The sequence below is a fragment of the Armigeres subalbatus genome, chromosome 3, assembly GCF_024139115.2.
Source record: "Armigeres subalbatus isolate Guangzhou_Male chromosome 3, GZ_Asu_2, whole genome shotgun sequence".
NCBI classification, from domain to species: domain Eukaryota; kingdom Metazoa; phylum Arthropoda; class Insecta; order Diptera; family Culicidae; genus Armigeres; species Armigeres subalbatus.
Genome location: NC_085141.1, coordinates 354,611,196 through 354,635,664, shown reverse-complemented (window position 1 = coordinate 354,635,664; position 24,469 = coordinate 354,611,196). Strand labels below are relative to the sequence as shown.

The 24,469-nt window shown below is 40.9% G+C and overlaps 3 protein-coding genes across 3 annotated transcripts in view; 2 read left to right on the top strand and 1 right to left on the bottom strand.

The window, feature by feature from the left end:
- The window catches only part of LOC134226108 (xaa-Pro dipeptidase), a 445,683-nt gene that overhangs the window by 13,731 nt on the left and 407,483 nt on the right, over positions 1-24,469 (top strand). The window lies entirely within an intron of this gene.
- Positions 229-2,159, bottom strand: LOC134223253 (uncharacterized). The gene is made up of 2 exons (XM_062702399.1): positions 1,408-2,159; positions 229-1,347 (listed from the first exon to the last, which is right to left on the bottom strand). The coding sequence occupies exons 1-2, from the start codon at positions 2,156-2,158 to the stop codon at positions 404-406; spliced, it is 1,695 nt and encodes a 564-aa protein (XP_062558383.1). The 5' UTR covers position 2,159; the 3' UTR covers positions 229-403.
- LOC134222821 (uncharacterized) lies at positions 13,004-14,333 on the top strand. Its single transcript, XM_062701971.1, has 2 exons — positions 13,004-13,341; positions 13,388-14,333. The coding sequence occupies exons 1-2, from the start codon at positions 13,004-13,006 to the stop codon at positions 14,331-14,333; spliced, it is 1,284 nt and encodes a 427-aa protein (XP_062557955.1).

Below are 24,469 nucleotides of genomic sequence, written 5' to 3'. Positions count from 1 at the left end.
TCAAGTTTTGAAATATTTTAATTTGGGGTAACTTTGATCATCATTCGTTTCGATCATTATCTACAAAAAAACAAATTGGGAAAGCATGAAAAACGTCTCTTAAAGCGAGTTGTTGTATATGAAACATCAAAAGAACTAACTAAACCAATAATATCGCTTTAAAACCCGTTTTTATTTCTAGGTTTGTCTAGGTAAATATAGAATACAGAAATATTTCCTCATAAAAAACAAATCTTTCAATTTAGTTTACGCACAGCGTTGGAGTTTATTCAACAAAAATAATAAGCTTGAAAACCAAAGCAATTCATTGTAATATTTAAATGATTCAAACAATAGTGGTGTTTTGATGGTTTTTCGCAAAATTGAATAACAGTCACCAATTTCCAATTAAAAAAAACTGATTTCAAATCCGAATTTTATTTCTGACGGACGCTTTCGTCACTTTCCCTTTCTTCAACCTGGTAGCTTGTTTTTCCTCTTGATGCTGAGCAGGCTCTTTCTTAATTGTCCGGTGTGTGATATTTTCTATACCATCGAGTTGCACATTATTCAAACGACGCTTTTTGGAAGTCCGAATGTTAGGTTCCTGTTTGATTAGCAACGGTATTGTATTTTCGTTCTCATCCGGTTGAACATCCACTAGATGACACTTTTTGGAAATTTTCCGTGCTACTTTCTGTCCAGGTTCCTGTTTGATTGTTCCGGAAGCCTTTTTATTTTGACCATCTACTTCCATCGTTTTTGTGGCTGCAATCAGCTGTTGCTCTGAAACGCTGGTACCAGGCGTTACATCAAACAGACGTCGCTTCTTGGGGATCTGTCGTTGATCTTTTTCTCCGAATCGTTCTTCTTTGAGTATCTTCACCAGCTGCTCCGAGAACGAGTTATTGGTGCTGGGCTTTGGTTCTTCATCATTTCCTCCAGGAATTCGTTTTAGCACAGCATACCTGTTTAGCGGATGAATGCCAGCCGCCTTAAATCCTGCTTTCATGTTATTCTCAGAGGTAGCACTGATAGACTCCAAAGTTTCTTTCAACAATCGTGGAAAAATATGTTTCGGGACACAACCCTTATTTCTACTCTTCCATTGTTCCAACGTACTCCTCCATGCCTTTTTCAGCGGCCCAAAATACGCCACATCCAATGGCTGACATAGGTGGGTAGAGTTGGGCGGCAGGAACACGAACTTTATGTTGTTCTCCATGCAGCTTTTGATGGCTCGAATAGACATGTGGGACGCAACATTGTCTCCAATCAACACTCGTGGCTTATCATTCGGTATCTTCTTGCAGTACGGAAGAGCAACTGTCAAAATCCAGTCCTCATACGTCCGTTCATCGAACCATCCTGAAGGAAAAAGCTGATTAAATACTTGTGTTAAATATAAAAAAGACTGATGTATCTAACCTGACTTCGTTCGCTTGTAGCGGCTACCTTTAGGTCCTCCTTGAACCCATGTTGGATAGAGATGAAGAGCTGCATACACTACGTACGTTGAAAGCGTTTTTCCATCTGCAGTGCCAGCGAACATGACGGAATATGATGATTTTGAGTGGTCTAAGACGCGTTCGACGTGCTTCTGTCCTCTTCTACATATCACTCTTCGGCTTCCAGGATCGTCCGTAAAGTTTGTCTCATCGTAGTTTATGATATTTTCCTTCGGAATGCCATGGAGCGTCCGGGCCAGGTTGTCAAAATATTCTTTTACAGTTCTAGGGCACACCTTAGCACGAGCCCTTTTAATGTTTTGAGTGCAACGGGCTGCCAAGTTGGTTCGCTTCATAAAGGACGCAATCCAATCTGGACCGGGGCGATTGTCAACAAACCTGGTTTTCATGAGGTTGTCATCGAGGAATTTTTTCACCAATATTGCCACTCGACCCGGGGGGAGAGGGTAACCCCATTCACCAGCAACTTTTATCACCTCGCTGAGCTCCTTCTCCTGGGCACTCGATAGCACGGTTGGAGTTCCGGCGCTCTTCGTATGCAAATTTTTACATCTGTTATTCAGCGTGCCGAAGGAAATTTTGTAATGCTTGGACGCTTGCCGGATTGACATTCGGTTTTGCTTTACAGATTTCAATGCCGAAGCTAGTGCTTCCTGCGTGTAGTTGGCATAATTTCTTGCACACAGCCGCGGAACATACTTGCGAGGCATTTCGTACACGTTAATCCACTTTTATCTTTTTTCAACAAGTTATTTCACAATGTAAAACGTGAACATTGGACTAGCAAGATGCATTTGACAAATCGGATGATAGTCGGTTCACACTGAAGTCGTGTTGTCTAAGATGGCCAAAGTTGTCTTGACTGAGTTTAATAAGCGCAAAAATAGACATTCGTTAGAAATATTTTTTTATAGTAATAAAAATATAAATTTCGAAACAAAAAAATATGGATCAACCAAGAAAATAAGATAACTTATCAAACAAATATAACCACGAACTCATTTTTTTTGTTTTTCTATTTGTTTCGAGTCCTTTTTTCACAGCTTGCGTTGAGTGGAAAAATTAATGTTGATTTTGTTTTTCAAATTTTGGCAATAAAAAGAATGCAAGTTTAGGCGAAGTTTATAGTATTCAGCAGCAAATTTAGTCTAGTTTAAGATACCAGGATTCCTAAGGAAATCATTTTAAAAATTAAAAGCATATGGTGCAACATAAATTATTAATCTTAATTCAATTTAGAGAATCATAATAGAGATAAAACAAATTTTTTACCAACGATGCATTTTTTAACAATATTTTTATTCGTTCTATAAGCTGAATATAGAATATTTTGTTTTGATTTGTTCACTTTATCTCAATTTTAAGACTATGGTAGTAAATTCTGAACTTATTCAAATTTTGGCTTTCTCAGTTTGTTGATTTAAGAACGATTATTTGTATACGTTCCCGACGTTTCGACCAATTGGTTTTGGCCTTTCTTAAGGGTCGTCAGGTCTATCGTCTATCGTAAGATGCGGATAGACCTTACGACCCTTGAGAAAGGCCAAAACCAATCGGCCGAAACGGCAGGAACGTATACAAATAATCGTTCTTAAATCAACAGACTGAGAAAGCTAAAATTTGAATAAGTGAAGCAAAACCAGTCGATAACGCCATTGTAAATCCTGAATTTAAAGCTTTTAGTCATTCAGCGACATCATAAATTATCGAAGGAATGATGATTTTATCGTGCAAACCATGGAAAAGAAGGATACATTGGGAACACCCAAGCACCCAAGATAGGTCCGACGACGAGGAATCCGTCGACAACAGAAGGTGACAAGCCTGCTGGATGGAACAAAAATAGCCAGCTCTGGATGCTTCGAAGAAAATGCATACAAACGAGCAGGAGATCTGTCAAATGCGGCACATGTCGCCACTCTTAATTACATACACTCTGATTTCAGAAAGTTAACTCCTAGTGTGCCGCTGTAAGCATGCTCATTGCTCAAAGCAGGCGATTTATTAAGAACTAACTACGTTTACCGACCGACAATCAGTAACTGACTGTCCGGTCCTATTTAATAAGGATATTTGCTGATCGAGCAAATAGCCTAAAAATGATGATCAACCGATACGCTGCTGTTGATGTCACTGTAGATGCATGCGTCAGTGGAATTTTGGCTGTAACTATATCTCCACTGGCACCTTCCTTTGGCCAGTCGATATATATCAGCTTCCACACTGATATTCGGGACAAGTTCTGCTATACTCTGGTTTACGAGGTGAACACGCTCCCCGGCATCGCGGAGTTGGCTTCCTACTAAGCGCTCAGGCACACTCTGCGCTTATGAAGTAGGAACCTATAAGTGAAAGGATAATCGTTGCCAGATTTAGAACACGGGTCCGAAACCTTACTACAATCCAATGTTATGCGCCAACCGATGCTGCCGATCTGCAAGACAAAGAGAACTTCTACAGTCAACTCAATGCCGTCGTAGATAGAATTCCGAAGGGTGATATCAAGATCTGTTTGGGCGACTTCAATGCGAAGATCGGATCCGACAGCTCGAACCATAAGCTCATTATGGGACGCCATGGTCTCGGTGAAATGAGCGAAAACGGAGAGCTGTTCGCAGAATTTTGTGGTAATAACGACATGGTGATCGGGGGATCGCTCTTCCCTCATCGACCGGTTCACAAGGTCACGTGGGTCTCCCGTGACGGCTTTACAGAAAATCAAATCGACCTCATCTGCATCAGCCGAAAATGGAAACGGAGCCTTCTTGATGTACGGAATAAACGTAGTACCGATATCGCGTCTGATCATCACCTTCTCATCGGCGAAATACGCCTGCGCATTGCGCGGATTCGTCGGCAGGAGGAAAGAGTTGGACGACGATTCAACACACTCCGACTGGAAGATGCCACGGTGAAAAGGTCCTTCGTTGATGAACTGGAGACGCGTGTTGCAGATATTCCGGAAGGTGGCAGCGTGGAAGACCAATGGACCGCCATCAAGAATGCCTTCATCGCCACCAGCGAGAACAATCTGGGCGAACTACGCACCCAGAGAAAACAATGGATCACCGATGAGACCTGGAGGAAGATAGAGGAGCGAAGAGAAGCCAAAGCCGCGATAGAGCGATCGAAAACTAGAGGAGCCAAAGTCTTAGCCCGTCAACGATACGCGGCTCTTGAGAAGAAAGTAAAACGCTCATGTCGACGGGATAAGCGAGCGTGGACAGACTCTCTGGCCGACGAAGGAGAGAGAGCCGCCGCAACCGGGGACATTCGCCTCCTCTACGATATCTGACAACGCTTAAGCGGGGCGAAGATGAATGCAACGGTGCTTGTGAAAGACGCGAATGATCAGTTATTGACCGACCCAACTAAAGCTAAAACGCTGGTTCGACCACTTCGAACAACTTTTTCAAGTGCCAGCCAGGCCATCACCACCTCGGCATGATCTGCCTAGGATCCGACGTATAACACGCGTCAATACCGAAGCTCCATCACTGCTAGAGATTCAAAAAGCCATCCAAAGCATGAAATCGAATAAAGCCCCAGGGGTCGACCGCATATCAGCCGAGATGCTCAAAGCTGACCCCATGACATCCGCTCAACTACTGCATCGTTTATTTCGTAATATCTGGGACAACGCTACTTTTCCGGTCGACTGAATGCAACGTATCTTAGTGAAGGTGCCCAAAAAGGGTGACCTGATTGTATGCGATAACTGGCGAGGCATTATGTTGCTGTGTACCGTTCTCAAAGTTCTGTGCAAAATTATCCTAGCCCTTGATTCAGGAAAAGATCGATGCGACTCTCCGGCGGCAGCAAGCCGGATTCCGTGCCGGAAGATCCTGTGTGGACCATATTGTCACGCTCCGCATCATTTTGGAGCAGGTCAACGAATTCCAAGAGTCCCTTTACTTGGTATTCATTGTCTACGAAAAAGCTTTCGACTGTCTCAATCACGAGAATATGTGGGGCGCTTTGAGACGCAAGGGGGTTCCTGAGAAAATCATCGGGCTCATCGAAGCACAGTACGAGGCCTTTTCGTGTACAGTCCTGCACAATGGGGTCTTGTCCGACCCTATCCGGGTCGTAGCTGGTGTGAGGCAAGGATGTATTCTATCACCGTTACTGTTCCTCATCATAATTAACGAGATTCTGGTAGATGCGATTGACCGTGAACCAAACCGCGGGCTGTTATGGCAGCCTATAACCATGGAGCACCTAAACGACTTCGAATTGGCTGATGACTTTGCACTCCTCGTGCAACGGCGCTCTGATATGCAGAGTAAGCTCAACGACCTTGCCGAACGCTCCTCCTCGGCAGGTTTAGTCATCAACGTCAACAAAACCAAATCGTTGGATGTAAACACGGTGACTCCTTCCAGTTTCACAGTAGCCGGGCAACCAGTGGAGAATGTTGAAAGCTTCCAATATCTTGGTAGCCAAATGGCGTCAGACGGCGGTACCAAGATCAACATAGGCGCACGGATCACGAAAGCAAGGGCTGCCTTTGCGAGTTTAAGAAATATCTGAAAAAAACAAGCAGATAAGTGAACGCACCAAAATACGAATTTTCAACTGTAACGTGAAATCTGTGCTGTTATACGCTAGCGAAACATGGTGTGTATCGGTGGAGAACACTCAACGGCTGCAGGTGTTCATTAACAGATGCCTGCGGTATATAATTCGGGCCTGGTGGCCTCACAACTGGATCTCAAACAACGAGCTCCATCGTCGTTGTCACCAGAGGCCGATAGCAACAGAAATTCGGGATCGGAAGTGGGGCTGGGTCGGCCACACTCTACGTAGGGGCGGAAACGAAATCTGTAAACAAGCATTAGACTGGAACCCAGCGGGACATCGCAGCAGAGGCAGATCCAGAGGCTCATGGCGGCGAAGCCTCAATAAAGAAATAAAAGAAGTCGACCGAAATCTAACCTGGCAACAGGTTAAAGCGATAGCTGGGGAACGCTCAGGATGGAGATCTTTCAAGTCGGCACTTTGTACCACCGGAAGTGTACAGGATCCATAAACAAAACAAAAAACACTGATATTCTTCCCCGAGCAGCACATGCCAGATAGAATCGGTTGCAGCAACTTATTTATGACTAAATCTGGTCACATACGAGTTGTAGTAATCTAAGTGGAACATGTGTGCTGCTAGGGTCCCTCCCCCTTCATACGGGAGTTTGGCAGAAGGAAGGTCGTAAGATTTATACCATCACAAATATTGCCCTCCGCTCGCTTTCAAATCGACTTCTATAACACATTCTTCATGCCTGCCGTATCCTAACGGAATTATCAAATCTATACTTTTACAATCCTATCATGAACATGTACGTCTAAGTTTGGAAGATGATGTAAGCATTTCCATAGCATTGTAAATCGTTTAACTTCGCTTGGAAGTAATACACTAATATCATTGGTAACAGTGTTGGTAAAATCACTCATAAATCTCAATCAACGAGCGCTCTCGTGCGAACGAAATCGTCTGCGATTTTAAAGGAACGCATCACGCTTGAAACGCATAATTTCACTCATTTTCCAAAAAAATCATTTTGGTTTGAAAAGGCATTTGAAATCAATTTGGGGGCAATCTATTGTTTATACATAAAAGAGTGTCAAATATTTTATGCGACAAACGTCAATTCATTGTTTTTAACGAAGAAGAACAAAAGAAAACCTACGATGATTCAAATGGATGATTCAACTCATCCATGAGTTTTTAGGTGCGGAGTTGGGTGCGTTTCAACTCACGCTTGATTTGAATCATCCATGAGTTTTGAGATTTTGAGTTTTTACCAACACTGATTGGTAATAAGGAATTATCAATCGTGGGCTTACGCTCATGCTCAAGGAGTTTCAATTCTCTAGAAGCGGGTTCGATTAAGACTTCACTGTTTTATCGAACTGTGAAATGCGCTTCGACACCTTGGAAGCAATTGACAATCATATGTTTCTGCAGCAATTCGATTTTTTTCTAAAGGGACGCTGGTGTAAAAAAGATTGAGAATCACTGAATGAATCGTCGGCTTGTGAAATCATACTGTAGTAAAGATTCAATACATGACTTATGGTTCAACATTCAAATTGTACTTTTATTTACGTGTAGTTACGACAAACTTGAATTATTCGATTTTGATATCTTCTTCTTCTTCTTCTATTCTATTTTTATTTTTATATACATAAAAATGAATTTCTGTCTGTCTGACCCTTATAGACTCGGAAACTACTGAACCGATCGGCGTGAAAATTTGAATGTAGAGGTTTTTGGGGCCGGGGAAGGTTCTTAAGATGCTTTGAGACCCCTCCCCTCTTTGGAAAGGGGGGCTCCCATACAAATTTTTTTTATATACATAAAAATGAATTTCTGTCTGTCTGACCCTTATAGACTCGGAAACTACTGAACCGATCGGCGTGAAAATTTGAATGTAGAGGTTTTTGGGGCCGGGGAAGGTTCTTAAGATGCTTTGAGACCCCTCCCCTCTTTGGAAAGGGGGGCTCCCATACAAATCAACCATAAATTTCTACATAACTCGAGAGCTAATCATAGAATAAATCAGTTTTAGGCGAAACGAAGTTCGTCGGGTCTGCTAGTACTAAATGAAAACAAGTACGCTCTACTTGCATACTAAACTTCATGATTTTACAAAACAAGTACACAAAACGCAGAAAAAGAATGCTGTTATGAAGTTTATTTATCTCTTTGTTCTTATTTCTGTGAGCCAATAGCGTAATTATTTTCTGTTGTAGAAAAGTTATAACATGTAAACAGTTGATTCGTAAGCCAACATAATCCAACAATATTTCAAAAATTATGCAGGCCCTCTGCTCTAAATCTTGAGCGCGTTGAGATGCGCGTGGATCTCTGAATTTCAAATCTAATAATATGGTTCATGCTTAAACTATGCTAACTACATAGAAATGTTATTATATTTACGTGTTGCTGCATATCAAATTCGAAAGAAAGGTATACTAGTTCAATTTATTTAAATAATTCGAGTATATCAAATTCTTGCGCTGATTTGTTGGCGTGAGTTGCTTAATATAAATAATCAATGGATTATCCGTTATCTTGAAACATATAAAATGAAATAAAAATATTGATAGAATTTGGACAAGTAATACGGAAAAACGGATGAATGAAATTTAATGTGACTTTCATGATTCAGTGATATTTTATAGGTAATTAGCAAGTGTTTAATAATTTTCGATAACTGGAATGTATACACGCTCTAATTATCAAGTGACAAACGAAAATTGATATTTTGTGAATTAAACAGCCAACATGTCACGCGAAATTTTTCTATCCACTCCTACCTTAGAACTGAAACGATTTTTTATCTCCAAATTTGTTCTTTCGTTGTGTCTGTGATTGCGATTGTGTAGGAAATGTTGGGTTGGTAGATATCGGACGATGACTCAACAGTTCATCGGAGTTGAAAGAAACTTAACGCACGGGGCAAGTTTAACGACTTTACGAAAATATGAGGGCAGTGGCCGAAATGTAAATTTTTGAAAGGGGAAAGACAGTATCAGGGATGACGGACAGTGTGATTCATTTTGGTAACATGTAGAACATTCAGAAATCCATTAGAATCACATGCCTGCCATAGGCATACAATTGTTTGTTTTTGATTGGTTGCTATATCCAATAATAATCCAAGACAGTAATCCAATAATATTAATGCTGTCCAATGAGCAGCTCGAAGTTGTTCCCGTCCTTCTCGTTCTTTTTTGTTAACAAATGGGCATGAGAGGGATGGGACGAACTTCGAGCTACTTCGAGCTGCTCATTGGACAGCACTATTATGTTCTTTTATGAATGATGTTACAGCTGAAAAGTGTTGGCAACACAAAAATAGAGTCTCTCAAAATTGAAAAATTCGATAATATGAACTACACTAGAACCCATGCTTGCATGTTAATAGAAAATAAACACTTGATAGGATTATTGCTGTCAATCAAACAATAGGTACAAGATTATTGAGTCTTGTAAACGAAAACAAATGATCAACAAACGTGATTCTAACTTCTATATTCCTGTTCAAAACAAAACAATATTTTACACCTATTACTGAACGTTATCTCCGTCCATTACATTGAAGCAGCAGATTTCCTGCGCCATAAGTCCTCTGCCCATCAAGTGTCACCTCGTGGGGCAGATTAGATATTTACAGCCGCAGAATGTGTCATATTTCGTGGCAACAACATTGTAACCGAATCAAACATTCGGGCGCACGCTCTATCATAAAGTCATCCAATTCCAGCATGTGCTGCGGTACTTCTGTTACATACACGTTTCAAACACGTAAACAAAGTAAAGTCCGTTTGGCTCTGTCTCGATCGTTACCTCGCACAGTCGCGCCACCAGCACACAACAAGGTGTGTTTGCGATGATCCCAGTTTGTAAACACAACAACGTGCCCTGACGCGGCGATAGTTTGCGGTTACTCACTCTCTCTCCCGTCGTTGGCGCGCAAATCGGTTCCCACAAGCTTCTCCCGTGCCCTAAGTCACCGAACGGGTAGGTACGTGTCTTCCTGTAACCTTGAATATTTCTAAGTTCAAACACCCATTCATAAAACTATACAGCCGACCAACGAAACGAGCGCTTCATACGTCCCCCGACTGTGTTGGTCCGGTTCTGGGTAGCTCGTGTGCGGTTTAGAGTAGCCGGCCGCTCCGGTTGATGCCGATCCCGAATACATTTTTTATAGCACTGCGAGCATCAAACGGGGTTGCGTTTGTTTATTGCTAGGGGTAAAAGTGGAAACAAGCAGGGCCTTTTCTTAGCTGAGTTGCGCCAATTTTTTGTTTTGTTCTATGTTTCAAAAATGATATTATAATAATTTAGAATGGAATCTTATTTTTAGCGCTGTTAACAAGCAGGCAGAACTGTTGTATAGTTTTCCAGCTCTGGCTGTTGGCGAATTATTTAATACGCCACTGTTTTACGCTGAAGGAAATAAACTAAAGGTACCCTGTTTTTCTTTTGACAAATTTTGAGGGACATGTCCCCTGGAATCCAAATGTGTCCATGTTGTGGGCAACCATTTCATTCTTTCAGGCCCAAATAATTCTAAGCGGTATTACCCAGTACATTTGATATATTCCATTTGTTTTCGTGATTAAAATGGAGAAATGACAACACAAGGAAACATATTTTTTTTGGATGTGCTAGATCATCCAAACAATCCTTGAGTCCAGAACTTGCGATCTACAGTTACCATGTTAGCTTTGTTCGTCACTCCAAGCTTGGATATGTATTCAACCATATCCATAATATATTCCTGAAAATCAAAATACATGGTCAGATAAATTTGGGATATCTTGGGTCATCCAAACCGTCCTTGAGTTCAGAGCTTAAGATCTACAGCCATTACACTAATATTTTGCTACAATAGAATCTTGGATACGTATTCAACCATGTCCATAACATATTCCAGAAGACCGGGAAGACTAACTTTTCTCGTTGCTCTAAGCTTAGATTTGTATTCAACCATACCCATAGCACATTCCTAAAGATTAAGGGACATGGTTAGATGATTTTGGGAAATCAGAACTTGCGATCTAAAGCCACAACAATAGATTTCCTAGGTAACCGTAAGCATTATAACACTGTCACAGTGCACCCATGCTCCATACTGGCTCTATAATAGCTTTCTATTGCCGAAAAGGTCACCAAAAGCTCCACATACATACTTTGTGAAAATGTTTCTTTGCAACTGTAGATTTTAAGTTCCGGATAAAAGTATAGTTTTGATTTCCAGGAGACGCAATTTATATAGTTGAATACGTATCAGAAGTTTGAGTAATGAATAAACCACTGCTACAACTGTTGATTGCACATCAAGGATAATTTGGATGAGCCAGAACTTCTAAACTATCTGGCGATGTATGTTCTACTTCCAGAAGATGCAATGGGTGTGGTTAAACACGTATAAAAATTATGTATAAGGAATACAACTACTGTCAACTGTTAATCGCAAGTCACGAACTCAAGAACAGTTTGGATTACCCAGAATATCTCAAAACTATCTTACGATATCAGCTGACCTCCCAGGAGGAGTAATGGATATAATTGAATGCATATCGAAGCTTAGAATACCGGAAAAACCTCTTAAGCTAGATGTAGATCCCAAGTCCCGAACTCATGAATAGTTTGGATAACCTAGAATGTCCCAGAACTACATTACGGCTTTGTTCCCAAGTAACATTTTAAGTTTTATATCTTGAAGCCCATAATTTACTCTTCAAGAGTGTTATAAAACCAGCATAAAACAAAATGTTACTAGGGTTCTCACCTTCTATAAGATGTAATGAACACTGTTGATTACACAAATAAACTTTAAGTAACGAATAAAAGCTTTTCTGCAGTTGTAGATGTCAAGTTCTGAACTCAAGGATAATTTGGATGGCCTAGGGGGTATCCCGGCAAGTTTTCGGATTCATTTGAATAAAAATCTTGTTTTTGGAACTGTACAATCCGCTGCCAATATACCGCTACCTAATATTTTATTTTTCCTAATTCCGTGTTCATGACGTTCGATCTTGTCGTAAGGCCTTGTTCACCCATTTCGGTTATTTTTCCCTGATAGGGCCAAGCCATTTTGTTGAAGACAGTGTTCGCTTTTATCTGTCGTGCGATTGGGCATGGAAAAGTAGAAAGTAAAATGCCCATGAATTGATGAAAAAAGAACATTTATTAATGCTAGAAGCTTTCAGACCAGATGAAGACTCAGGAGCTCGAGAAGTGGGAGAAGTGGCAGCGAGTTCTTCCACAGGTGAAGAACGTTTGCATACCAAGGTGTTACCGAATGAAGACCAGCGTTGAGGAGCGGAACGTGATACAACTTCATGTTTTCGTGGATGCCTCAGAAAACGGATTTGCGGCGGTTGCGAATCTGCGATTTGAAGAAAACGGCACAGTGGAATGCGCGCTTGTTGGCGCGAAGACACGTGTAGCTCCATTGTGGCTCGTGTCAATCCCTAAGCTAGAGCTTCAAGCGGCGGTAATCGGCGCTCGTTTGGCGCACTACGTCATGGAAACACACAAGCTGAAACCTGCACAAAGATTTTTCTGGTCAGATTCTCGCGATGTTCTCTGCTGGATCAATTCCGATCACCAAAAATACAGCCAGTTCGTTGGAGCACGCATAAGTGAAATGCTGGATCTTTCTGAGCCGAAGGAGTGGAGCTGGATTACAACCAAATTGAATGTCGCTGATGACGCTACAAAGTGGCAAAAGTTACCGGATTTGTCACCTACAAGCCGATGGTTTTGTGGCCCGGATTTTCTGTGGAAGACGAGAGAACTGTGGCCAGCCCATACGTCGGACTTTGGAGAAACCATTGAAGAATTGCGTCCGCGGGTGCTTCATCACTTTGCACAACCAGCACTATTTCAGTGGGAACACTTTTCAAGCTGGAAACACATTCTGCGTCATGTGGCATACGTACAAAGGTTTCCGACTAATCTGCGCAAGAGACTGGCGAAGGAGCCCATCGTCACCGGTACACTAACGCAGAAAGAGTAGCATGAAGCAGAACTAATGATTCTGAAGATAGTACAGGACGCCGAGTTCGCCTCTGAAATCGATCTATTGAAAGAGCCAAAGCGTTCACCATGGAGTACGAAGTTGCCAAAGAGTAGCGTATTGTACAAACTTAGTCCGTTCATGGATGGAGATGGATTGCTGCGTATGAAGGGTCGTATAGACGCCTGCAAAGTGGTAGAAGAGGTTATGAAACATCCAATACTTCTACCCAAGCACCACACAATTACGGACCTGATTATAGCCAGGTTCCATCAACGGTACTGCCATATGAATCACCAGACTGCAGCCAACGAAATTAGACGAAAATTCTACATGCCTCAACTTATAATCGTGTGAGCAATAGATGCCAGCTCTGTAAAAATCGTCAGGCTATGCCAGCTGCCCCAGAAATGTCCGCCCTTCCACCCGCACGGTTGAAAGCTTTTTGCTGCCCGTTCTCCTACATTGGAATCGGAAGACCGAGAAACGTTGGGGAGTGTTGATCACTTGCCTCACTATACGTGCAGTTCACATCGAATTAGCCTATAGCCTCACGACAGACTCATCGTATCGTATCATCGCCATCCGTAACTTCATTGCCAGACGAGGTTCTCCTGTAGAAATTATCAGTGATCGTGGTACGAACTTCATCGGAGCCAGTCGGGAGTTAAAGAAAGCGTTGCAGCACGTAAACCAAGACAAGCTGATGGAACATTTTGTCACCAGCGACACTAAGTGGTCGTTCAACCCGCCCGCTTCTCCGCACTTTGGCGGAGCCTGGGAACGACTAGTCCAGTCCGTGAAGAAGGCCCTGAAACACACCCAACTCACGCGCACACCCACCGACGAACTACTAAGGAATATGTTGACGGAGCCGACTGAACTGCCGCTAGACGATGAGCACAGTCAGTCCCTAACTCCGAATCACTTTCTGCTCGGGTCGTCAGATGGTTCTAAGCCCCCGATCGCGTATGACAACAGCAGCTATCTGAAGCATACATGGAAGTTGTCGCAGGTCTATGTCAATAGATTTTGGCGGCGTTGGGTTTCCGAATACCTGCCAACTTTGACCCGAAGGTCCAAATGGTTCAGTGGTGTAAAACCTTTAGCGGAAGGAGACATCGTCGTTATCGTGAACGAAACTTTGCCTAGGAACTGCTGGCCGAGAGGCCGCGTGGTTCGCGCCATCCAATCCAAGGATGGACAGGTTCGTCGAGCTCTAGTGAGGACATCAACTGGACTGCTGGAGAGACCAGCCGTGAAGCTTGCGGTATTGGATGTCGCAACTGCAAGTACGTCGAACCAGCGACTTCGAGTACTGGTCTGCCGTAATCTGAAAAAGTGACGTATACGCCATTTTCCAAAAATGGTGTTAACGAGTACTACTCATCGAGCTCTTTAACAGAAAAATGGAAATCATGCATGTTGTAAAATGGCTGTTACGCCACTTTTCCAGATTACGGCAGTGGGGGGAGTGTCGCAACAATCGTTGCGGTGCACCACACATTCAACCGACACTATATACAAAACTACAGTTAAGCAACCTTGATGTGAGTTATCGACGCGTCGCCTCGCTAGAACGTCACAATGAAGGTGAACTTTAAAATGACAATACTATCTTTGAAACTACGGTAACATGCGCAAAATTAGCTAAACCTAAGACAAACACATTTAGAACAGCATTCCCATCACCGATCTATAAGCTAAACGAATAAGGAAAACGAACACAATCGAGGCACTAAACGTAAGTTTATCAATTTTCTCTTAAATTACAACTAAAATGATGAAACGGGATAGTATCACTCCTAAATCTTAGCAAATAAGAGATTCACTATGTGAAACATAAATAATAGTAATTTCCCTATAACTATTTCTCGCCAATAGGGATTTTTTAACGTTGGCTGAAATACACGTTAAGAAAACGGAAAATTGTCTCTCTTTCGTTGCGACTGCAACATTTGGAATGCGTAATAATTATGAAATTCATTAGTGATCAAGAATGCCTTCAATGCAACTTGTTGCGAGAGAATCGAATGATAATGACAATGGGAAAAATTGGCGAATCATTTTTTTATGGATCTTGTTTCTTCCCTTTTCCTCTTTTTTCTTTCTTCTTCCTGTATTCTTATTCCTTATTTAGTTCTTTTCCTTTTTCTTGTTTCTTCTTTATTCATCCTTCTTTCTTCCTCTTTCTTTCTTATTCCTTTTTTTCCTTCTTGATTTTTTCTTCTAGAATCCGCCTTTATCACATCTCGCTTCTCATTTCTCACTTCCTCCTCGCTCACTTCTCACATTTTACTTCTCATTTCAATCCTCGCTTATTTATTACATTTCTCTTCTCACTTTTCAATTTTCACTTCACACTTCTTGCTACTTACTTCTTAGTTCTCAATTCTTATTTTGCACTTCTTATTTTCCATTTTTCGCTTCTCACTCTTCTTTTCTTTTTTCTCATTTCTCACTTCCTCCTCGCCCACTTATAATATTTCACTTCTCATTTCTCACCTTTCATTTTTCGATTCACACTTTTCACATCTCACTTCTCACTTTCTTGTCGCTCACTTTTCACTTCTCATTTCTCACTTTTCGCTTCTCACTTATCACTTCACACTTCTCGCTACTTGCTTCTTAGCTCTCACTTCTCTCTTTTCATTTCTCATTTCTTATTTCTCGCTCGTCACTTCTTCCTCGCTTACTTCTTCCTAGCTCTCTTCTCACATTTCACTTATCAGTTCTCGCTATTTATTTGTTAATTCTCACTTCTCAATTCTCATTTCTCACTTCTCACTCCTATCTTCTAATTTCTTCCTTATTTCACACTTCCCACTTCCTTCTCGCTTACTTCTCTCATTTCACTTCTCATTTCTCACTTTTCACTTTTCGCTTCTCACTTTACACTTCTCGCTACTTACTTCTTACTTCTCACTTTTCACACACATACATACGGACAGACAGATATGTGCTCAGTTTGTTGAGCTGAGTCGATTGTTATATAACACGATGAGCCTTTTATAAAAGGTTTGTTTTACACTTAATTTACCAAAACACAAGTACAAAAATCACCTCTTTGCAATGTTTTGCTTCGGTTATCGCCAGGGAATGAATTTTTCTTGGATGCGCTTGTGAAACAAGCGACAAAAGAGAATCAATGACAAAGCTTTGTTTTTGTCGGAGAAAATAATGACAAAGATCCGATTTTTTTTTGTCAGAAACAAAAAAGAAGACAATTTTGTTACTAACTTTTCATACCGTTATTTTGCATTATCTTTACAGCAAATTTCGGTTTTATGATATCGAAGTTTCTGCTAAAGCCTGTCCACGTTAAATTTCGGACACCCATCTTCTAAAGTGATTTTTAAACATTTTTACCAACCACTGTCTCTTCGCTTTACTACTGCTTTCAGCATGTCTTAGCTCTCGTCCAAATTGATGAAAAGGCAACAAATCAATTGAACATTGTCTAACTGTACGAAATTTAACGTGGACAGGCTTTATTATGGAAATATTCGAGAATCTAACTCTGATTACGAAAATAGCATCGTATTTTCGGAAATATCAGAGCATGCAATGGAAATGATTCTTGTCACATTGTGTTCGGGTTCTGACAAAGGCTTGTTGCGAAGTGCGTTTGTCAGTAACAAACTCTGTCGATGACAAAGAGTATTTTGATATGCGTTGCTCGAATATTGATTCCCTGGTTATCGCACATAAGAAATGACAAAAATTAGAAACACAAACCACTGTTTACGAGATTTTTTTGTTCGCTCGCAGAAAGAAATAATACGCGTGTGCTCGCTTCGGTCTCTGATTATGTGCGCTGTCAAACTAAACTTTTTGTTGAAGTACTTACTTGATACTTGATGGGCTACAGCTTTTCGATGAACCTACGCCGAATGGAGTATCCTTCTCCACTGGACTCGATCCTGGGCCAATCGCTTCCAGTCGCCCTGAACATTGAGCGCCCTCAGGTCCTCTTCAACTGCAAAAAGCCATCGTGTACGCGGCCTTCCACGAAGCCCGCGGCCTCTTCCGGGTTCTCTACTAAATATTATCTTCGCTTGACGTTCTTCCGGCATACGAACAACGTGACCAGCCCACCGTAGTCTGCCGTGTTGTATAAGCTTAATAATATATCCAGCCCTTTATACACCTTCTACAATTCGTGATTCATGCGACGCCGCCAGATACCGTTCTCCTGTTTACCGCCGAGTATTGTTCGCAGCACCTTACGCTCAAACACTCCGAGAGCTCTCCGATCAGCCTCCTTTAACGTCCATGTCTCATGGCCGAATAAAGCCACCGGAAGAATCAGAGTAGTGTACAGCGCGAGTTTTGTTTTCGTTTGCAGACTACGGGACTTAAGCTGGTTACGAAGTCCGTAATAAGCCCTATTTGCAGCTGCAATACGCCTTTTCACCTCGCGGGTAACATCATTATCGCACGTCACTAATGTTCCAAGATACACAAATTCTTCTACCACTTCAAATTTTTCACCATCCAGCTCCATTTCGCTACCACCACCACCACCCATGTTGATTGCCAGCGACCACGTACTTCGTTTTGCTGGTATTGATCGTGAGTCCAATACTCGCTGTCTCCCTCTTAAAAGGCACAAAAGCCTCTTCCACGGCACGGCGATTAATTTCGATAATATCGATATCGTCCGCAAATCCCAGGAGCATACGCGATTTTGTGATAATGGTACCGCTTCTTTGCACACCAGCTCTCCTAATCGCTCCCTCGAGCGCTATATTGAACAGTAGATTCGAGAGTGCATCACCCTGCTTTAATCCATCTAAGGTAACAAATGACGTCGATATTTCATCCGCAACCCTTACACTTGATTTCGATCCGTCCAAAGTTATACGAATCAGCCGTATCAGTTTCGCCGGAAAACCATGTTCAAGCAGAAATTGCCATAATTCATTCAGTTTCACTGAATCGTACGCCGCCTTGAAATCAATAAACAGATGATGTGTCTGCAAGTTGTACTCCCGGAATTTAGGATTTAGGATCAAGGATTTGTCTCAGGGTAAACATTTGATCCGTCGTTGATCGGCCCTCACGAAAACCTGCTTGGTATCCGTCGACGAAGAACTCTTCAAGCGGTCTCAATCTGTTGAAAACAGAATACGGGACATAATTTTGTACGCCGAATTAAGGAGGGTTATTCCTCGGTAATTGGCGCACTCCAGTCTGTGCCCTTTCTTGAAGAGAGGGCAAATGAGGCCGTCCAACCAGCTAGCAGGCATTTCCTCGTCTTCCCATTTTTTCTACATAATATGGTGCAGAACTTCATAAAGCTCTTCATTGCCATGTTTAAGAAGTTCAGCCGGGAGCTGGTCCTTCCCCGCAGCCTTATTGTTTTTCAGCTCTTTAACAGCTTTTTTAACCTCATCTAGTGTAGGTGACTCCACAGCTTGTTCATCGTCGCTAATATTTATTCTGTTCACCGATGCACCGTCACTTCCTCCATTCAACAAAGTGTTGCTTCCACCTGGTAGCCACTTCAGTTTGATCAAAAGATATTTTAGTTACTAGATAAAGATTGTCGCTGTCGTCGCTGTCCGGAACATCTTTTGCTGGCGAGGATAGGGGAGCTAAATGTCAAAGAAGGAAAATCCATGCGATTTGACAGGTATGTACCACACATGTTTCGGACAGCAGAACAAAGGGAACAGTAGCGACAATCTTTATCTAGTAACTAAAATATCTTTTGTTTGATCTGTCAGCAAATTCCCTTGCTGGTCGTTGCACATGACGGGAGATGGCGCTGTCTTTCTCCGCACGCCATTGACAGACTCATAGAACCTCCGCATATCGTTCTGCTCCATTTTTTCCTGCGCCTCACTAATAACTTGTTCTTCGTACTCTTTTTTCTTCCTCCTCCTTTTCTTCCTTTTTCCCGTTTTTCGGCTGCTCTTGCTTCCTTGTACCGATCTCTATTCGATCGGGTACCCGACACTAACATCCGGCTTCTGGCAACGTTCTTCTCGTCTGTCACTCTCTGACACTCCACATCCAACCAACCCGTCATGGGTCGCCTCTGTGCAGTGCCTACCACTTCTCGTGCTGTTGTGCTCACCGCTCCATGGATCGACTCCCATAGATCGTTGATGTTGTCACTAACGTTGATTGCACTTATCCGTTCGTCGAGCTTCTGGCGGTACTCAGCCGATACTCCTTCCGCCGACAATCGCTGGATATTGTAACGCATCGTTCGCTGTGATCTATCGTTCGATACAGTTGACAACCGTGATCGAATTTTACTGACAACGAGGTAGTGATTAGAGTCAATATTCGGACCTCTAAACGTCCGCACATCGATAACATCCGAGAAATGGCGCCCATCCACCAGAACATGGTCTATCTGGTTGCAAGTTTCACCATTTGGCCCCGAGCAACACAAGTCTGACAAAAATGGTTGCAGCAACTTGGTTGTGACTAAACATGGCCACATAAGAGTTGCAGTAACCTATGTGGGACATGTGTGCTGCTAGGGGGGTGTCTCCAGGTGTGCTTTCGGATGTTCTTTCGTGTAAAGTAGGTGCTACTGATGGCCATCCCTCTGGCAGCAGCAAAATTTACTAGCCGTAGGCCGTTGCCATTGGTAGCGGAGTGAAGGCTCTCCCTACCGATTATGGGACGGAAAAAGTCCTCTCTACCGACCTGAGCGTTAGCGTCGGAGACAATATCTTTTATAAGATATTATATTTATATACCGATTTTCTATATTTTCAGTCGTTTTTGGATGTTTTTCGAGTCTATTTAACTTATCTCAAACAGCACGCGCAATATTTTTCAAATAGGTGTTTGTTCCTAATAAATTGCATTGAAGACACTGGCAATAGATCGAGTCACATCTTTCCACTTTCCAGTTTCAGAAACACACAATGTTTCATTTCCGTTTTAGTGGCGTCGCAATACGACTTCTAGGGTGATTAGAAATTCGATGATTAATAACACTTTGGTTCATTGCTGTTACGACAATGTTTCTGATATGTTGCAAAACACTTTGGGCTCATCTGAGCAGTATTTTATTTTTGACAGTCCCCTGCATGTTCCGTATAAGGTACAATAAAATTACAAATTACTTTTTTTATGTAGAGCACTTGTAGCAGAATCTTCAAAAATAATTGATGGTGTGATGGTTATAGTAGAAGGTTGTAAATCTCAAGGTGCATGGTTCGATTCCCAATTGGTTTTTGTGCTTTTATTGTCATTGTAGCCGTTCTATCTCTTGCATTTTTTGTGTCACAAAGGAGTTCCAAATACGATGCACTGTGCATAACTCACACCACAGTTGTTGTTACTCAATGAGAAACAAGTTTTATTGCTTATATAATTAAATGTGAACCGTCGATATGTTTTGACAAATGCTAGTTTTAGAGCAGTGAGCAGTGGCCACTCTCATGGTATAAGGTTGTGAGAAAAAACTGTACTTAGAGAAAATCAAATAATTTGTCAACTATATCTTGGGAAAGAATCTTACAATCATATTAATTTTTGATAAATGTTATAGGGGAAGGTAGTCAATATTGAATAGTGGATTAGGATGAACAAATGATGGACACCATTGGAAAGTTTACGTACTTTCATAAAAATCGAGTTGATAGAAACGTAAAACATATAGTTCGACCATTTTAAGCCTACTGTGATGTTTGTTGTCCGTTGGTGCTTTCAAAACTGCCAACCAATTTTGAACTACTGTCTGCTAACGTCTTTATTGTAACGGTGCTAATACCGCACACATATCTTTTCTTGCTTTAAATCAGCAAAATGCATTACATACCTTCGGCGATTACACAACTATTATGTCAAATGGCCATTATGCCAAACGATCATCATATCAAGCGGCTGTTATGCCGAACTATCTTTACGTCAAATGACTTTATGACCAATGAACTGCCACCAAATTGAATATCCTGTAGAATAAGCGTGAAGTTCATATCTTTTTATTTAGACTATTCAGACTCAAATGAAAAACAATTCTTCGAAAATGAATCGTGGCTCACTAATGCTTAATATAAATTTTAATGATTTGACTGACTCGTGGGTGAGTAACTCCACCACCTGTCCTTTTTTGTATGAAATGTATTGGAAAGGAAAACTAATTCTATTCTAAACAGTAGATTAGAACATCAAAAGCTATCGAAATAGATGATGGCAAGCGCGTGTAAGTTGTTATTATGGATATGAAGATCGTGTAGACAAAACCCCGTCGGTAGCAAATCACAAGCAAGGTTTTTCGTTTTGCAAGCGTCATGGAGTGTGTGCGAACCGGTATGGTATGAACAGTTGCCAGCAAAACAGGTACATGTCCGTACACTTGTGCGAATTTGAAAAAGAAAAGAATAACATATTGAAACCGAAGTTTTTCCGCAATCTCATTGAAAAAACTTTTTGGGAGGGATTTGACGATACTGCGAAATTTTAACATGAATTTTAAATTTTTTCAACTATGTAGAACAAATTTAAAAAGTAGAAATCGTTGATTACAAAGTGGCATATGTATACAGTACCAATAATCGGAAATCCATGTAATAAAGATTTAACAAAGGAAGGTACCAATCATTCGGACAAAAATATAAAAAAGGGGATGGAGGAGTATTTTTTCTCAACCAAAGACCAAACCCTGGAGGATGCCATGTCATTTTTAATAAGATAACTTTTACAATTTGAAAGTTATTAACAATTATATTTTTTATGCATTACTTTTTTTGCGAAAATTGCTATATGAATAAATAACAATTTTCGTTGCTTTCCTAAGTATCTAAAAAAACCAGATTATTCCATCTAGCGGTGATGAAGCCTTTCTCGTTTCTGTCGGGTGAGTAATTTCTACGCACTCTTAGTATGAAAAAAAAGTATTTTGGCCATAACTTTTGAGCCCATAGTCCGATCTGTCCGATTTTCAATACGAAACAATGGGTCAATATTGAATGATGCGCATGCGATTGAATGCGTTGAATGAAACTTGTTGCGAGCATATCAGCTAAAAGTAAGGGCCTAAAAAGTGAGTGAAATTTTTTCTTGTAAAAAATATATTTTGTTCATAAACCCGAAGCCCATAGTCCGATTCGGCCAATTTTCAATACGAAACAATAAAAGATATTTTAGTTACTAGATAAAGATTGTCGCTGTCGTTGCTGTCCGGAACATCTTTTGCTGGCGAGGATAGGGGAGCTAAATGTCAAAGAAGGAAAATCCATACGATTTAACAGCTTGGTACCCAACATGTTCCGGACAGCAGAACAAAGGGAACCGAAGCGACAATCTTTATCTAGTAACTAAAATATCTTTTGAAACAATGGGACAGGATTCCGTGTCTAATACAACTTGTTGCACGCAAATCAATTAAGGATAAGTGTCTGGAAAATTACTGAGATTGGTTTGCGCACACACATACACAATACACATAAGTCGATCGATATTTAACGTTATGGGTCTCCGGGCCTCCTATAAAAAGTTCGTTTTTGGAGCGAACATATAGCTTTTACGTATACTTTGTATACGAGAAAGGCAAAAATCTATGACAGAACTGTGCCATAAACCACTTTTGCTGGCAATGGTTCAAACAGCGACAGGATAAACCAATGCCATAATTGTGGATGAGTGGATGCTCCTCAAATGACTTAGAACTGCACGGGGTGGTCAGGAATTCCCCGTGGCGACTAGACTAAACACAGATAAATAGCTACATACAAGTCTGTTGAACGAACATGCCATAGCTGAAAGCGGTGGGCTTGGTTGGTTGGGAAAATGTGAGCTCGTGCGTCAGATTGCCGGCAGTTATAATAAATTTGAATAATATGAAACAGCGGAGGTTGCAATGCGGATGGAGAGTTTGTTTGTAAACAAAATTGTCAGCTTTTTTTTGAGGATTTCAAACTGGTTGAATAAATTGTTTTGCCTTTTTTGTACACCAATGTGTAACGAAAGGCTACGAGATCATTTCAAAATCCAATTTTGATAATAGACTCGAAGAGTTGAATCGACTGTGTTAGACGACTTATGATGTCTGTATGTGGCTATTTTATTGTACATTATAATTTCGCCGTTTAATGTCACGAATAAATTTTGGATTCACCGTAATGAATTCATTTAGATGTAGTGTTGTTATCGAAAATAGAAATAGGAATAAATATTGATAATGGGATTTAATTAAAGGAAAATATTTTTGCTGATTGTCCTATTTGTATTCTCTCCAGGAGACTGATGTAGGCAGACAGAATAGGTAGAATTCGTTCCATCTGCTAGTAACTTTATTTGGAGAAAATAATTTAAAAAGAGAACTGTTTGAAATTTCAAAGTAACAAGCTTCTATGTAAGACTATATATTTGATCTTTAGGGTTTTTCTTCGTTTGATATTAAAGATTCCTTATTTTCATCAAAAATCGCAATTCATAATTATCAAAAATTATAAATATTAATAAATTATTAAAAATCTCTAGTGTGGTTCATGGTCTTCATTCTTTCAATTCGACATGATTTTTTTTTCTTTTTTCTTTCTTTGCAGGTAATATTTAGCATAAAGCAATTCACATCAAGCATTGAATATGAAACATGGTGCAAAACGTAAAAAAAATCCTACCGTCGTTCGATATATGTAAGTAAATATAAAAGCTGCTTGAATTGCAAGTAGTAACTTTTTAGATTTCAATGTGAGAAAGAGGTATCAAAGTAAGTTGAGTTGGAATCAGTTTCACAGACTAAGTTGTATTGATAACCTTTTGGATCACTATAAAGGTAAACTGTTGGATGCTTCATCGCATATTAGCAGCAAATGAGAATTGCAACTACTTGCGGATTCCTTTTTGATCATTCCACCCTATTTATATTTTAAGTTGCATTTTGAACTTTTTCACATAAAAGTACTTATTAAACAATAATTAAATAATACATTATCAATCAAAAAAAAAGAGAAAAAAATTCACCGTAGATGACAATGGTATGTTACTAGTTTCCGAATTATCAAGCCTAATCATGAACTCTAAGTGACTTCTAACCCATCATTTCCGCATCACTTGAATTAAAATTCTGCTAATTTACTACTTGAACTCATCTCACCCCAAATCTGAAGCGAAAGGGAAGAAAAGAACAAAAAAGCGATAAAAAATGTGTCGTTCTAACCAACAAATTCGAAATTCGCATGCCGTTTTATCTAAACACGAAAGCAGGCACCAACACCGACACCGCGATTAGCTTCCACTGGTGTATATTCGCGCACTTCCCGACTTCTGCAAATCATCATGCGATCTGTCCGGGGGAGCGTCAACCCGGCTGTATCACATCGTCGTCGACGACGTGCCTACGTGTTGTTGTAGGCCAAAAAACTCGATGCCGATGCTCGTGGTCCTGGCCTGATGGTGTGGTCAGCCGCAGCGCTGCTACACAGTGGAAGGTATACTCTCCGTTTGCTCTGCTTAGATCGCCATCCTCATCGCACGCATTTTGATATAGCCCCCTCTGCTCTGTTC